At 38.0% G+C, this 17996-nt stretch overlaps 1 protein-coding gene across 33 annotated transcripts in view; it reads left to right on the top strand.

The window, feature by feature from the left end:
- The window catches only part of LOC126183349 (twitchin), a 521808-nt gene that overhangs the window by 343788 nt on the left and 160024 nt on the right, over positions 1 to 17996 (top strand). For all 33 annotated transcript variants that reach the window (XM_049925263.1, XM_049925234.1, XM_049925262.1 and 30 more), the window contains 10 exons: positions 2001 to 2185; positions 2764 to 2878; positions 4624 to 4759; positions 4931 to 5097; positions 6117 to 6398; positions 6500 to 6640; positions 10574 to 10732; positions 11033 to 11335; positions 14241 to 14522; positions 16481 to 16780. In XM_049925263.1, the coding sequence (XP_049781220.1) occupies positions 2001 to 2185; positions 2764 to 2878; positions 4624 to 4759; positions 4931 to 5097; positions 6117 to 6398; positions 6500 to 6640; positions 10574 to 10732; positions 11033 to 11335; positions 14241 to 14522; positions 16481 to 16780 (2070 nt within the window). The remainder of the gene's footprint in view (positions 1 to 2000; positions 2186 to 2763; positions 2879 to 4623; positions 4760 to 4930; positions 5098 to 6116; positions 6399 to 6499; positions 6641 to 10573; positions 10733 to 11032; positions 11336 to 14240; positions 14523 to 16480; positions 16781 to 17996) is intronic.

Raw genomic sequence — 17996 nt, 5'->3', positions numbered from 1 at the left:
ATCTGTTTTTTCTGTGTTCATCATTCTACTCATTTTATCAATCTGCAGCATTTTGATAGTTGCTGCTTTCCATGCAAAATGTTATTTTTCTTACAGTTTTGGCTCTCACAGCCAATACCATCCTGTGACGAACACACAACCAAATTTATTAGGCTTGTTTTTGTTGTATATCTTGTGAATCTCATGGACATAAAGGATTTTTCTGAAATAATAAGTGCATGACAAACTCTTCTTTATGGCAATCCAACACTTTCTCACTTAGAAGGATGTCTGAGATGTCATGTGGAGCATTAGTATTTATCTTGTGTAGCATAGAATTAATTGTCATAAGATGCCATACTCATCAAAATCAATTTTTATGATTTACTAAATTTTAAATACAAAAAGCATGTTAGTGAAAAAACTAAAGTAATTTTGTCACAAGAGTTCATTTACTATAAGTAAAGTAAGGTAAATTTAGTAAACTAGAACATTAGAGTTCCTTTAAAGACATAATTAGTGTGTATGTTGGCCAATGCCCAAGCAAGAAAATGAAATCAAGTTATTGTCCTCAGAAATAAAAATAAATACATAAAATTTGGTGTCGTTGCACAGCTCTCAGGTAGCATCTACTATAATTGATTGCACAAGCAAGGCAATGTTACAGTATATGACATCTAAAAATACAACAGAGAATGCTCCTCTGGATCTGGCAGGCTGGGTGTTGACCAGCCAGTCCTAATGGCAACAGTGTGAGCCTTGCAAGAATCCAGTGTAGTGCTATGGCATGGTCGCGGCTGGTGTCCAGCAGCACAGGTGCACCTGGTGTCTGGCATGATGCTTGCTGCAGCTAGGGCACAGTTGCACCTCGAAAGAGAGGCAGCACCAGTGAAATTGATGAGCTGGCAGCAACAGGCATTGGGTCCAATGAGAGGCAGCTCTCTACTGACAGTCGCGTGTGGGCCAGCGAGGTATGATGCAGCTCTGACTGATGGGCCCTGGGATGCAGCCAGCATTAAGCCCAGAGTGGGGTGTGAGTTGTCTCTGATTGATGGGCTGTGGGTGCAGCTGGCATAAGCCAAGAGCAGAACCCATCTGCCTGCTGGTGACAGATATGCACTTGTAATCACGGTACCATGAATGAAGGAATAGGTCTACGATTGCAGTGCCACTACTGATGGTGTGCATGCAGCTTAGTGGAGAGCTGGCACACCTCTGGAAGATGATGATGATGATGTTTGGTTTGTGGGGCGCTCAACTGCGTGGTTATCAGCGCCCGTACAATTTCCCAACCGTTGCTCAGTCCAATTTCGCCACTTTCGTGGATGATGATGAAATGATGAGGACAACACAAACACCCAGTCATCTCGAGGCAGGTGAAAATCCCTGACCCCGCCGGGAATCGAACCCAGGACCCCGTGACCTCTGGAAGAGAAGCATCAGTGGTCCAGCAACAAGGCAACCCACAGGAAGTGACTATATTGCTAACTGTTATATTGATCAGGAGATATGGCTGGATACAATAAAAATAAATAACAGAAAACCTAGAAAGAAATTTTAACATAGCCCCTAAATTTTGTTGCAAAGGTTGCAGGCAGTGAAGGAAGATTACAAAGTTTGAAAAGACACACTCTTAGCTAAAACAATAATTTAGCTATATTAATGAATTTGCTTGTGAAAGTCTCACATTGAATCAGATAGTTAAGAACTTACATAACATATTAATAAATATATTCTTGCATTTCACATGGCGACCTCTGTGGTCAAGTGATAATCTCAGTCACCATGTGCAGAAGTAAAACATGTACATATGTATAGGCATGAGTCACTTAGACTATGATGTGTCATAGAACCTAATATGATAGAGTATCTTGTATATGCCTACTAGAAACATGTTTGTCATATAAATAACATTTAGCAGACTATTTATTCTGTTTGGTGATGTTTGTGCAAGTTTAAGTTATTGAAATGTGATTCCAGATCTGTTCCATACAGTAAAAAATGTTATAATTTCCATGCAGGTAAACCTAGTAAGCCCAAAGGTCCACTAAAAGTATCAGATGTTACTGCAGAAGGCTGCAAACTTAAGTGGGACAAACCAGAAGATGATGGTGGTGAACCAGTTGACCATTATGTTATTGAACGTATGGATACTGAAACAGGACGCTGGGTACCAGTTGGTACAAGCAAGACTCCTGAAGCTGAGGTAAAAAAATGAAAGATTTTTTAACAAAGGTAACAAGTGTAAACATGTTTCTTTTCAATAAGAGTGTACACTTAATAAGTAGAGATACTTTGATTTTTGTGTGCATTTATCTATTTTTCAGTTTATTTCCAGCATTTAAATACAATCTAAGATTGAGTCTGTCTGTGTTACTGTATTTCACATGCTCACAGAAACTTAGTTAATTCAGAGGCAGTCATAGGTTTCATTAGAAGTAGAATGCTGGTGAAGAGAACCATACATGAATCTAACTGGTCCAAATATTTTTCACAATTTTTGTCAGCATATTGTGATTACATGTGTCATAATTTAAGATTGTATGTTAAGCAGCTGTAAGTGTCTGCAGGCCAGTAATAATGTCCAGGATTTTTACAATACCATTTTTAAACTTGTGTCCCCTAACAGAAAAATGTTACAAAGATTGTTACCATGTACATGAAATGTAAAAACTTGCCAGCAAGAAAGGTACTAAGAAACATTTAGTTTGGCACCAATCAGCATATTACTCATTTTTACTTGTGATGTAAGACACGCGATTTATACATTTATATTTCTTGCAGGTTTCTGGGCTAAATGAAGGAAAAGAATACCAGTTCAGAGTCAAGGCTGTCAATGCTGAAGGAGAATCTGAACCGCTAGAAACTGATGTACCAACATTAGCCAAGAATCCATACAGTAAGTATTTACTGACTAAGTTGTCATATAGTAAATATATTTTATTGTAGAATACTATGTTTTTTACATTATCTGGCCTCCCATGGTGTTCTGTAAGTGATAGAAATTATTATTAGTCCTTATAAAACTTCTCTAAATGTTTCTCTTCCCTGTATTTAATGTACGAGGGCAGTTCAGTAAGTAATGCAACATATTTTTTTTCTCGGCCAATTTTGGTTGAAAAAACCGGAAATTTCTTGTGGAATATTTTCAAACATTCCCGCTTCGTCTCGTATAGTTTCATTGACTTCCGACAGGTGGCAGCGCTGTACGGAGCTGTTAAAATGGCGTCTGTAACGGATGTGCGTTGCAAACAATGGGCAGTGATCGAGTTTCTTTTGGCGGAAAACCAGGGCATCTCAGATATTCATAGGCGCTTGCAGAATGTCTACGGTGATCTGGCAGTGGACAAAAGCACACTGAGTCATTGGGCAAAGCGTGTGTCATCATCGCCGCAAAGTCAAGCAAGACTGTCTGATCTCCCGCGCGCGGGCCGTCCGTGCACAGCTGTGACTCCTGCAATGGCGGAGCGTGCGAACACACTCGTTCGAGATGATCGAAACATCAAACCATCAAACAACTCAGTGCTCAACTTGACATCTCTGTTGGTAGTGCTGTCACAATTGTTCACCAGTTGGGATATTCAAAGGTTTGTTCCCGCTGGGTCCCTCGTTGTCTAACCGAACACCATAAAGAGCAAAGGAGAACCATCTGTGCAGAATTGCTTGCTCGTCATGTGGCTGAGGGTGACAATTTCTTGTCAAAGATTGTTACAGGCGATGAAACATGGGTTCATCACTTCGAACCTGAAACAAAACAGCAATCAATGGAGTGGCGCCACACCCACTCCCCTACCAAGAAAAAGTTTAAAGCCATACCCTCAGCTGGTAAAGTCATGGTTACAGTCTTCTGGGACGCTGAAGAGGTTATTCTGTTCGATGTCCTTCCCCATGGTCAAACGATCAACTCTGAAGTGTATTGTGCTACTCTTCAGAAATTGAAGAAACGACTTCAGCGTGTTCATAGGCACAAAAATCTGAATGAACTTCTCCTTCTTCATGACAACGCAAGACCTCACACAAGTCTTCGCACCCGAGAGGAGCTCACAAAACTTCAGTGGACTGTTCTTCCTCATGCACACTACAGCCCCGATCTCGCACCGTCAGATTTCCACATGTTTGGCCCAATGAAGGACGCAATCCGTGGGAGGCACTACGCGGATGATGAAGTTATTGATGCAGTACGACGTTGGCTCCGACATCGACCAGTGGAATGGTACCGTGCAGGCATACAGGCCCTCATTTCAAGGTGGCGTAAGGCCGTAGCATTGAATGGAGATTACGTTGAAAAATAGTGTTGTGTAGCTAAAAGATTGGGGAATAACCTGGTGTATTTCAATGCTGAATAAAACAACCCCTGTTTCAGAAAAAAAAAATGTGTTGCATTACTTATTGAACTGCCCTCGTAACTAATCTACTGTTTCTGAATTACGTGCTCTCCAGTTGCTTCTAAGAATAAATCTTTAAAGAAGCAACTACACAAGTGTTATAATTGTCTTGCATGCAAATTGCCATTGATCACAATTTCTTAAGTGTTATAATCATAATTGAAAATGTGGTTGTAGTGTCATAGATATTAATTGCCTCAACTTAATTCTGGTGTTACAGTACCTTATGATTAAAGCTATGGTGTGTTGATCTTCTCAGGTGAACCAGACAAACCAGGTAAACCAGAAGTACGTGATTGGAATAAACATCAAGCTGATCTTAAATGGGCACCTCCAAAGTCTGATGGAGGAGCTCCAATCACATCATACATTATTGAAAAGAAGGATCAATACAGGTAGGACTTACTTGTGTGAAAAATATGCTACCTCTAGATTTTAATGAAGCAGCATTTTCATAGTCATAAAATGGTAACCTTGACCTTTTTTTACATAATATTATGTTTTGGACCTGAATAATAGTGTGAATGGTAAAAAGTCATACAATTTTATTTTCTGGGAACCCACAGCTCTAAATGGCAAAAAGCAGTTGAAGTTATTGGGAACAAGTGTGAAGCAAAAGTGCCAGACTTGGTGGAAGGTATGAAATATGTGTTCAGAGTACGAGCAGTTAATAAGGGTGGTCAGAGTAAACCCAGTGAGCCAAGTGACACCGTCCTTGCAAAGGACAGATTTGGTAAGTCTACAACATTATGAATAAGTGTAACTAACACTGATCGTGATAGTCATGAACACAGTATGTTAAGGCTAGGCATTCATAGGTGCAATTGCTGATGTATAAAAGGTGGGTAGCATTAATGATACTTGAATAAGTTTCATTTTGTTCTTGATTTTATGGTGCTCTTATCTCCAATTTTCATTTTAGTTACCATGGATGTCAAATAACGTAGTATGCTCAGCTTTCTTTTTCGATCAGCTTCATCCAAATTTATCGATGGCGTACATTTCAAAGCACAGCTTCATCATTGAGACATATACTTCCTACTGAGAGAAATGCAATTCACTGTTGAAGTAGTCAAAATGCACACGTGTAAATGGTGTCACATTTATTCATTACAGACAAAGTGGAGATTTGTGATTTATGTAGTTAAGAAATTTGAGCAATCAACATTTGAATGGTACCTGCAAAGTGATTTCAAACCACTCAATAGCTCATATTGAAAGCGTTCTGAATCACGCCTGAGCTCCTTCAGTAAAAAATAGAGACTTTGGTGATAAAACTGTCTTTAAGAAGTACCTTGATTGTTGACGAAAGAAATTTGATTTTTGAGACATTTTGTCATTTAAAGAAAATTCCCCATGTCTTGTAGACAGCATACGAATTCCCAAACTGTTTTTCATGTGGTTTAGTTTCATAAAGAAGGTGGCAGTTTTTATATGTTTTGTCTGTTTTTTGTGTCAGCACACAATTTTTCAGTATCTCACTGTAAGCCCTTCAAAATACACGAGCCAATGTGGAGTGAGCAATTCTCATTACAGGAAGATTGCAAGATCGCTCAAGCCATTTTGGCACTCCTTATGAATTTATTTCTTTCATTCTTTCTTTCTTTCTTCTTACTCTAACAAGTCAGTGCAATTTAAATTGTAACATGTTCTTTAACTTTAAATAGTGTAATTCCTAAATTACTATCTGATTTGCAAGTTTTCTGAATTAATTAGGCTAATGTAAGCTAATGTTCCATTCAATTATTTCAGCTCCTCCACGAATTGACCGCAGCACATTAAAGGATACAGTTATTAAAGCAGGTCAGATGATTCGCTTTGATGTAAAAATAAGTGGTGAACCACCACCATCTAAATCATGGTTCCTCAATAAAGCACGGCTTGAATCAAAAGATGATATTTCTATTGAAAGTGAAGAATATAGAACAAAATTACTTATTCAGACTGCCACAAGACAGCACTCTGGAACGTATCTTATCAAGGCTGAAAATAACTCTGGGAAGGATGAAGCTGCTGTGGAGATTACTGTACTCGGTAAGAGGAAAAAACTGTCAGTATTTGTTTTAGGATTAATGCCAAATTTTTAGAAATTTAATTGTAGCTATGTTATTGTGTGTTACTTTTTTTGCATACAGACAAACCAAGCAAGCCAGTGGGACCACTCAAGATTTCAGATGTTCATAAAGAAGGATGCAATCTGAAATGGAATGCTCCAGAAGATGATGGTGGATCTCCAATTGAGCATTATGTTGTTGAGAAAATGGACACTGAAACAGGTACATTTACTATAAACTGGAGAAGAAATGGAATGAAAAATATATTCAGCCAATGCATTCAGTACATTGCATACTCCGTATTTGTGCCTATATATCTCAGGAATTTCAGATTATGTACTAATGAACTGCAGTATGTCCTGAACACCACAGTCAAACTTTATGAAACTGAAGCTGGGCCAGTGGAACTTGCTTTGCCTGTTTGAAAACCTGCTGTGTCCTCTGTAAAGGAGAGGCAAACACAAGAGAATAGTAGTCTATTAACTTTCAACAGTTCAAATGAATGGTGAATACTGATACCCATTACGGAAATGGCAGCAAAGGCAGGGTGGACTACCGGCACACTCAGTGTGTATGTGTGAGCACCTGATTCAACATGTTTAAGTGGTTATTTTGGCAGCCATTGAGGAAGGGTGCAACCAACTGCAGATTGTGGTGCATGTTCATCTGGGCTCCAAGGTCATACTTGGATCATTCCAGTGACTGTTAGAAAAGGTTGAGAAGGCCAATTTGTGCATGCAGTTTCATCAAAGCTCACAATTTGTAGCATTGTAGCCAGAACTGATTGTCGCTCCCTTTTTCTTAGTTCAAAGGAAGGATTGAACCAGAGACTTCAAATGTTCTGTGACAAGCTAGGATGCAATTTTCTGGACTTGCACCATAGGGTTGAGAAATATAGGGTCTCAACAAACTGGTCAGGGGTGCAGTACACGTCAACAGTTGCTACTCAGGTAGCTGACTTTGTGGGGTGCACACAATGATATTTTAGACTAGGTGACTCCATCCTGTCCAGATAACAACAGCTGTAGGAGATCTAGAAGTATTAGTGTAATGTCAAAAGTAATGCCAACACATGTGAAAGTATTAAAATCCTAATAGTTAAGTGATGAGTATTAACAACTGAGTGCAAGAGATTGAAATGCTCCTGAAAAGCAGTGTAGCTCACATAGTATTAGGTGCAAAAACCTCGTTAAAACCTGAAGTTGATAACAATGGGAATTTTGGGGAAAGTTAAGCATATATCGAAAGGATGGCCTAATGGGAAGTGGAGGTGGTGTATTTGTTGCATTAGACAAGAAACTCAGATCCAATGAGATAGCAATTTAAGCTACATCTGAGGCTGTTTGGGAAAGTCTCAGCGTCAGTGGTGGGCATAAGCTTATAATAGGACACTTCTGTCGACTGCCAGACTTGCCTCTTGATGTAAACAAATCTTTAGAGAAAACCTCAGTTTGCTAGTGCCCAATTTCCCCAGCCATCAGAGTGACTTTAAATCATCCAACAATCAGTTGGTGAGATTACAGATTTGTTAGCAGTGGGTGTGACAAAATATCCTGTGAAATGTTACTGCAGATCATCTTGGAAAACTTAGAACAGATAGTTTGGAAAACCTACTCATGACGGAAGTATATTAGATCTAATGACAACAAATAGACTTGACTTCTTTGCGGAGGAAGTCCACAACAAAACTGGTATCAGTAACCGTAAGCAGTTCTGTCAACAATGATTATCAAAGCACAGAGGAAAACTTCACCAAATAGGAAGATTTATATGTTAAGTAAACTAAATAAAAAAATCAGTAGTGTCATGTCATAGTGACAAAACAGAAACTGTTAGAACACGACAGAAGCATCTAGGGGGGCACTATGGCTCAAGCTTAAAAGAATAGTCGACCATGCTGTGGATAGACATGTGCCCAGTAGAAAAGTCCATGATGGGAGGGACGCTCCCTGGTATAAAGTCACTGTAAAGAAATTTCTAAAGAAACAGAGACTACTGCATAATAGGTGTAATATAAAGCATAGGACTATAGGTAGAGAGATGCGAGTGAAATGCATTTGGCAGTCAAGAGAGCAATGGTTGAGGCATTCAGTGATTACTGTATCAGAATATTGTCAAATGATCTTTCACAAAATCTGAGGATATTCAAGTTGCATGTAATGATTGTTAAGGGCACCAAAGTAAGCATTAAATCACTCATGTATAAGACAGGAACTGAAAGTTAGGGTACCGAAGGTAAATCAGAAATGCTAAACTCTGTTTTCAAATGTTCCTTTACAAAGGAAAACTCAGAAATATTGTCCCAATTTAATTCTCATACCACTGAAAACATGAGTGAAACAGATATTAATGACAGTGGCATTGAGAAACAGCTGAAATTGTTAAAACTGAACAAAGCCCCAGGGCCCAATGGAATCCACATCAGAGTCTATGATGAGTTTGCGGTTGAATTAGCCCCTCTTTTAACTATAATCTATCATAGATCCCTCAAACAATAAACAATGCCTAGTAGTTGGAAGAAACCACAGTTCACACCCATCTACAAGAAGGGTAGTAGAAGTGATCCACAAAAACGCCATCCAGTGTCCATGACACTGATTTATTGTAAATTCTTAGAACAAATCTGAGCTCATATGTAATGAGGTATCTCGAACAGAATGACCCCCTTCATGCCAATCAATATGGATTCTGAAAACAATCATGTGAAACCCAACTTGCACTTTTCTCACATGACATGCTGAAAGCCTTTTATCAAGGCAGTCAGGAGGATGCATATTTCTCAATATGAGGTATCAAGCAAATTTGTGACTGGATTTAAGATTTTTTTGTAAGGAGGAAGCAAGTTGGCTGGGGAGATGAAGAAGAAACTTCAGGAAGATGAAGAAAAACCTTTGGGTGTACCCCAGGGAAGTGTGTTGGGACTCTTGCTGTTCATGTTGTATATTAGTGGCCTCATGGACAATATTAATAGTAACCTCAGACTTTTTGTAGACGAAGCAGTTATCTATATTACAGTACTGTCTGAAAGAAACTACATCAATATTGAGTCATATCTTGGTAAGCTATCAAAGTGATGGAAAGATTGGCAACTTGCTTTAAATGTTCAGAAATGTAAAATTTTGCACTTTGCAAAATGAAAAAAAAAAGTAATACTGTATCCTATGACTATAACATCAGTGAGTCATAACTGGCATCAGGCAACTCATACAAATACCTCAATGTAACATTTAGTAGGGACATGATTACCTAGATGTAACACTGCATAGGGATATGATATGGAATGATCGTGTTGACTCAGTTGTGGGTAAAGCAGGTGGCAGACTTTGGTCTATTGATAGAATATTGGGAAAATGTAATCAGTCTACAAATCAATCGTGTGACTCAACGTAGAATACTGTTCAAGTGTATGGGGCTCATACCAAATAGGACTAACAGACGATATTGAACATATACAGAGAACAGTGGCAGAAATGGTCACAAGGTTGTTTGACCCATGGAAGAGTGTGATAGAGATGCTGAAGAAACGGAATTGGCAGACTCTTGAAGACAGATATAAACTATCATGAGGAAGCCTACTGAGAAAATTCCAAGAACCAGCTTGCAATGATGACTCTGGGAATATATTACAACCCCCTGTGTATACCTCCCTTAGGGATCATGAGGACAAGATGGAATTAATTACAGCAAACCTGGAGGCATTTAAACAATCATTGTTCCCATGCTCCATACAAGAATGGAACAGGAAAAAAACCCTAATAATGGTGCAGTGGGACATACCCTCTGCCATGGACTTCACCATGGATTTCAGAGTATGGATTTAGATGTATATGTAGGTGTTTGTTTGATGAATGGAAATTCGTAGGCCCCTTGCTACTATTGTTGTCTGTGTTATTGGAACACAGAACCATATCCTGATGTCACATTTCTTTTTTCTTTCATTGTTAACACTTATATCTTTTTCTGGGCCTTCCTCCAGCTCACAGTTCTCTGCCATTTTGAAATACCCTTTGGAAACGTATATTTTCTGTATTTAAGTAACTAATGTCTACCATTTTCGCTTTCTTATCCTCTACACGAATATAGAATTTTATGAACGCTCTCCTATTTCAGAACTTGAGTTTTTAGGTGCTACAAAGAAATAATATGAAATTTCAGGTCGTTGGGTTCCTGTGGGTAGATCCAAAGAACCAAATATGGAAGTAGCAAATCTGGTGCCTGGACAAGAATATAAATTCCGTGTCATGGCTGTGAATGCAGAAGGCGAATCAGAACCATTAGAAGCTGACCAGGCTATTGTTGCCAAGAATCCATATGGTGAGAAATGTATAAAATATGCACTTGATGACACTTTTACACTATGAAACATCTTGATAATTATTAAATTTTAAGCTGCTCATAATTACATGCAATTCAAAGCAAATAAAAGTTGGTTGTTCATAATTATTTGTAATTCAAAGTAAATGAAGATTTGAATTGCTACAATTTCCATGGATAGCAGTAATACGATCATAGAGGAAAAAATTTGGCTCATATTATTTATTCACTTTATTAAAACTCTTATTATGTATGTTACAAATGGAATCCAGAAGTAATTTATTTTGTTCCAAATGTCAGATGAACCCGATGCACCAGGAGCGCCAGAACCCACTGACTGGGACAAAGATCATGTAGACCTGAGATGGACCCCACCAACCTCAGATGGTGGGTCTCCAATCACAGGCTACATTATTGAGAAGAGAGAGAAAGGCTCACCACGCTGGACAAAGGCCGGGGAGGTCAAAGGTCCTGAATGCAAGGGCACTGCTGATAACTTAGAAGAAGGTGTTGAGTATGAATTCAGAGTGAAAGCAGTGAATGCAGCAGGACCCAGTGCTCCTAGTCAGGCTAGTAAGCCTGTTGTTGCCAAGCCTAGAAAATGTAAGTGTTTTATTTCTTTAGTAATTTAACATCTTTAAGTTTATCTGATCATCACTATTTCATTTATCAAGACTTTGACTTTATTTCACCTTGTATTTATTGTTTATTAAACCAGGGACCTAGAAATGATGTAGAGACTTTTTTTGTCCTGCCATGGCCACATTGTTTACAACCCCACAACAGGCCACAGCAGTCCACCCACCCCACCGCTGCCCCACACCGAACCCACGGTTATTGTATGGTTTGGCCCGCAGTGGACCCCCCCTGGTAACGTCTCATACCAGACAAGTGTAACCCCAAATGTGGTGACAGTGTTTGTGCAGCAATTGCCGACATAGTGTAACTGAGGCGGAATAAGGAGAACCAGCCCGCATTTGCCAAGGAAGTTGGAAAATCGCCTTAAAAACCATCCACAGGCAGGCCAGCACACCAGACCTCAACACAAATCAGCTGCGCAGATTTGTACCAGGGACCGGCATTCCTTCCCACTCGGGAAGCAGCGCATTAGACCTCGCGGCTAGCCGGGTGGGCTTATTTCACCTTTCTCCATGTTCTAAAATTGTATCAGAACTGGAACCTAATTTCTTTTTGTTTCTGTGAGAAACCACAGCCTGTAAATACTTTATAAAAGAATACAGGGTCTGCAGTAGGTTGTAACATAAAACATTATTTATGTAAACCATGTGATTAGCTGATTTTGACCATAAGTCAGTTTCAAGCACCTGGTATAACCTTCTTTTCCAGAAACTTCTTATTGAACCATATACATGCACTGAATACAGTTCAGTAAGAAGTGCCTGCAGAAGTAGGTGATATCAAGCTGGTTGAAAATGACCTATGGTCGAAATTAGATCACTTTGTGATTTAAATAAAGAATGCTTTATGTTATAGCCTAACACTGACCATGTTTTCTTTTATGAGGAATTGGAAGTATGGGACGTTGGCAGTTATATAAATATGGGAGGATTTTAGTAATATATTCCATATTTCATTTATATGTTTTGGTATATCAAACATATTTTAAATTTTACATAATCACATGAACACCATTAAAGAAGCCTTTAAATACCTGTTTCTGCCCATATTAAGCTATTGGCAACCCATCTTTCATGGAGCAAGAGAAGGTTGGAACTTAACTGATCCATATAAAATACTTTCAAGTGAATGGTAGAACTTGAAGTAGTTTTAATGTTCAGTCGCAATTCAAAAATTTAAATTATCATATGACTAAATACTGAATAGATTCCTGGCAGCCAAACACTGCTACCCACATCTGGATAGCTATTTATTGAAAGTGGAAAGGTAAAAGTGAGTCTATACTCCAAGTTTGGACTGGTTTTGTCTCTTCATTCCATACTGATTTCAGTGCTCTTTTTTTTTTTTTTTTTTTTTTTTTTTTTTTTTTTTTTTTTTTTTTTTTTTTTTTTTTTTTCCCCAGTAAATCCACCTACAAGTTCTCACTAAATCATGCTCGCAATGTCTTTTTGCGTTAACAAACAAGGTAGAGTAACATCAGCAAGTTTGAGAACAATGAAGAAAATTTACATATATTTCAAGCCCTCTTTTGAATCCTGGATTACGTGTATGTACTAATGCATGCTTATTACCATCATGATATTATTCCCTATATTAGTAGCAGTATCATATTATGATGATTCTGCTTCTCACAGAAAAGTCACTTGTCATTATTAAGACTCTGCAGTTGGCTTGCTTGGCACACACTGACTCTGAAACTTCCTGTAAGATTAAAACTGTGTGCCGGGCAGAGACTCGAACTCGGGACCTTTGCCTTTCGCGGGCAAGTGCTCTACCAACTGAGCTACCCAAGCATGACTCACGCCCCGTCCTCACAGCTTTACTTCTGCCAGTACCTCGTCTTCTACCTTCCAAACTTTACAGAAGCTCTCCTGCGAACCTTGCAGAACTAGCACTCCTGAAAGAAAGGACACACTGACTCTATTTATGCACAGTCCCTTCTAAGGGGAAATTTATTGCTTGCTCGGATTCACATGATTGTTTAATTTACCAATAAACATCCCAAAAAACGACACAGTGGATTTTTTAAGTATATGTGTTTCAGTCTGGGTCACAAACAGTTTTAATATACTTTCTCCAAATAGTCAAATATACACCTGCAATACTATCTGCGATCAACATCAACATGTCAGCTTATTATTACTATATTCTCTGTACTCCATGCCAAACTGTAGTAGAGCATGGTGTAGATCTCAGGTGCCATTTTCCACTCTAAATATCTAACTATTTGTTCATACAGTCCACTTTTCCCGTAAGATTCATTCATTTCCTATGATATCTTCATGTTGTTATAATTCTGATAGACATGTGTGAGACTCAGGAGAGTTATAAAATTACGGAAAAACACTTTAAGAATATTTTATTGAACTGGAGAAAGTTACTTTTGTAAGTATCCTTGATATCAAAACTTTGTCATGCAGTGCTATTTGCAACCCAGCAAGCAGTTTAAGCTACCACAAAAAAATTCACTATATGCATGTCTCAGATGCCGTACATATTTACATGTGCATCAATCCAAATTTATTTTGCAAAACTGAAATTCCATCAGCTCTGTGTAAAAGTAATACACTATTTGCCATCACCACACACTCAAACACTTAGATAGTAGTTAATATGATAGTTGCATTACATAGAAATCAGATGAGAGTATACAAGTTTGTGAATCTGTTTAGTTGCCAATCATTTATATAAGTGGTTTGTACATGCTCTGTAGACCAGACAGTATCTCTAATGAGGAATTATGTGAATGGGAACTCTCCAGTTGCAAGTACTGTATGTCAAGTAAATTGTGTTTGAGAAGAAAGTTCTCTTATATACTGCTCTTTATGTTATTGCTTTTGTCTATTAAATGACTCACTTTTAATTTCAGTGGCACCGAAAATTGACAGACGTAATTTACGCAACATCACCGTCCGTCAAGGTGAGCCAATACTGTTTGATGTGAAGATTATTGGAGAACCTCCACCAGATGTCACATGGACACTGAATGACAAGTCAATTCAACAAACAAGTACTCGTAGAATAGAAAATGTGCCATATAATTCCAAGTTCTTTAATGATGAACCTGATCGAAAGGACAGTGGCATTTATAAAATAACAGCTGTCAACAAATATGGCTCTGACACTGCTGAAGTTGAAGTCAATGTTGTGTGTAAGTACTTCATTAACTACTTTGCGATAATTTTCTGTATTAATATATAACTTTTAACATTATGTGGAATGGTAATTTTTAGGGTTTTTTTTTAGACAGATAGCTGCCAACAAACAAATCATTCTACCTTAATATTGGGATTTTCACATCTGATTGCCAGCAGTGTAGGATCCTAGAGAACACTACTGTTATATGAAATATAGTGGTTAAATAATACATGAATACTCAGATTTGTGTTGTTTATTCTGTTGTGCTGCTCTTGAGAATACTATCCTCATTTTAACATTGCTACATATACCCAAAGTGCAAAAGCAAATCATGAGTGCAAAATGTGATTTTTAATATTGTTGTTATTGAAATTGTGCATGACATTGTAGGAAGTGCAACTTCATGGCAGACTAAAACTATCTAATGAACCAGGACTTGAATTAGTCCTACACACAGATTTAGTCTTCCAGGAAGTTTCAAAAGAGTGCAGAGGGAAAGAGTCACTATGGTAGGACGTACTTATCAGATCTCACTCAATAATGAATCACATTCTTTTTTCAAGCCCACATATGACTTCACATAAATTTAGTCTGCTGCTTTACTGCCCATTTACATGTTCCTCAAAGCAGCCAGCGAAGTGAGTGCTAAAGTGAGTAGGAAAAGAAAGTCATGTATGATTACATACACCACAAAATGCACAGCTGTAGGCCCTAATGCATGCATAGAGATCAAGCTGTCATAGCACTGAGTAGTAAAAGAGAATCAGTGATTTTTGATTTTGGTGCAACCGCTGCATTTTGTACCATGGCAGTGAACAACATGAAAAGAAAAGAAAGTGGTCATTATGGAGCAATTGGAAGGAGAGGAAAAGTTTCACATTCCTCTTAAAATAACTTATTTTAGAGGCAAACACTAGTTTCAAAGTTAATTGAAGATAAAAATTGCTAATTATCAATTCCTGCTGAACTTCGTGCAACAGCAATTAATGTAGCTGCACACTGTGATGAGAAAAGCAGTTATTTCTTCTGAGAAGTTAAAGACAACTCTAAGCTTCCATTCCACTGGTGAATTGAAGTCTGTCAAAGAACTAGAATTTTGGTATATAAACCTCCTTACTGCTAGCAGAATTTCTCTTCAGGATCACAATGACATGTCATCAGTACTGTGAATCCAGTTTTTATTTTCATTTTAATTTCCTCCAATGTTGTCTTTTTACATACAGAATATTTCATTTAATGCTGTATCATATTTGTTCCTGTTTTACTTCTGACGTCAAAAAGGCACACATATTGTTCAGTTAAAACAGTCATGTGTTCTTTGCATGTTCCATGTCCATTCTTCTCAAAATTACATTGTCAATGCTCTGTTGGAGCTATGAAGTGTGCTGTTGTAGACATCTTCCCCATTTGACAGCACATTTGTGAGTGACTGCTTCAGCTTCTGTCAGCAAGATATGTGTAGTATTGTAGCAGTGTGGGGGTAATGAGTTTAAACATAAACAGTTTTGCGCAACTCTGGAGACTTCTGTTGCGCACTAAAAGAAACGTGTAAAGGGATACTTAGGTTTTCAGGCATGAATACTTTAGTCACAACAGTGTTTGTGCACTGTTCAGAAGCCAATTGAAACACTGAATACTAAATGACACTATGATTTCTTGTGATAGTTATTTCATATTTGAAAGTGCCATGTGAATTTGAGAATATAACAATGCTATACTAACCAGGGCGATTTCACTCCTGTGAAGACTATTCCATTGTATTAATTGATTCATGTGACTCACACTTACATGTAAGTTTCATTATATTTTGTCTCTGGTGGTGTTTGTAATATTTTATGTAATTGCTCTACAGTATTTAATATGAACGTACTGCTTTTTTTTTTTTTTTTAAAAAAAAGAAACTTCCTACACCCATACAGGGACTCAGCTGTTATACAATGTAAAGTGCTTTATGTAAAATTAATTTTACAGCCAAACCTGGTAAACCAGAAGGTCCTCTGGAAGTGTCAGATGTCCACAAAGATGGCTGTACTCTCAAATGGAAGAAGCCAAAGGATGATGGAGGTGAACCAATTGAGACATATGTTGTTGAGAAATTTGATACAGATACTGGTGTGTGGCTGCCAGTTGGCCGAAGCAAGGAGCCACAGATGGAAGTAACAGGTCTTATTCCTGGACATGATTATCAGTTTAGAGTCAAGGCTGTCAATAAAGAAGGTGAATCTGAGCCTTTGGAGACACTGTCACCTACAACAGCTAAGGATCCCTTCAGTAAGTAGTTTACTGTTAGAACCAAATTTATATTTTTAACTAGTGAAATTAGTTACAGAAAGCACATTCATTGGTTTTTATTGACATGTAAGCAAGAAAATATTCACCTATAGTTATAAAGGATGTGATCTAGTCTATAGGCCCATGAAAAGCAAGACATTAGATTGAGCATGAATCAGAGTGTCATTCTGTGTGAGAAAAAGAAAAATGAGTAATTAGACTGATATGAGCTCATCATACAAGCTGGGGAGCACCAAGGGATGTCTACTGGCTGCTGTGTCATCCTCTGCTTTGCAGAACCATGTGGATGTAGCATGAAGAGGCATGTGGTCAGCACACCTCTCTCCCAGCTGTTTTGTGGACTTTCCCAATGTGGAGCTGCTACTATTCACTCAAGTAGTTCCAGGCTGTGGAGCTACTACTACTCAGTCAAGTAGATCCTCAGTTGGCATCACGAGGCTGAGTGCTCCCCATAGCAGTCCTCCCACCAAGGAAAATTCTTTGGCAGTCCCGGGGGTCAAATCCAGGCCCTCTGCATTGTTGGTCAAATATTTTTGCTTAAAGTCTTTGGTGACAGCGACCATTTTATTCATCTAATTGCTGCAGTGTTAGCTTCCATTTTTTTGTTTTCATTGTAAGTTTATGTAAAATCAAACAATGGAAAATCCAGGATGGAATAATGACAATGTTATGAAAAGGATACATTGCTACTTACCTTATAGAGGAGTTGCAGACAGGCACAACAAAAAGACTGCTAATTCCTCAGATTATGTAAATACAGAGTAATGCCCACTTATTCATACATGGAGAGAAGTGAATAGTTTTTCCTGCATATTTTTGAACATTAGACATTCTGATAACCTTTTACAATAAGTTGGATCAAAAGGAGTAAAATTACATGTTATTAGCACAAAATATTGATGATATTCACTTATCATCTGCCAGTTTCAGAACCTTCTCAAGTATTACAGTGCAATCAAATTAGTATTTAATTTTGAATTATAATATGTGTCAGTCAGAATTTACCTCTAAGTTTTAGGATGATGCAGAAATAGGACTGACACTGTAGGAACTTGTGATAAAAATCGTCTATTTATTCTATGAAAACCATGCTAAGGAACTACACTAGAGATCATTGTCCTTTTATATGTGATTTCACTAATAATTTAAAATTCAGTCCTCTTAAGACAGTTTGTTTTTCTTGTCCTCCCTTCAT

Source organism: Schistocerca cancellata, chromosome 4, assembly GCF_023864275.1.
Source record: "Schistocerca cancellata isolate TAMUIC-IGC-003103 chromosome 4, iqSchCanc2.1, whole genome shotgun sequence".
Taxonomy (NCBI): domain Eukaryota; kingdom Metazoa; phylum Arthropoda; class Insecta; order Orthoptera; family Acrididae; genus Schistocerca; species Schistocerca cancellata.
The sequence above is the reverse complement of the archived record's forward strand: the minus strand, read 5'-3'. Positions and strand labels throughout refer to the sequence as shown.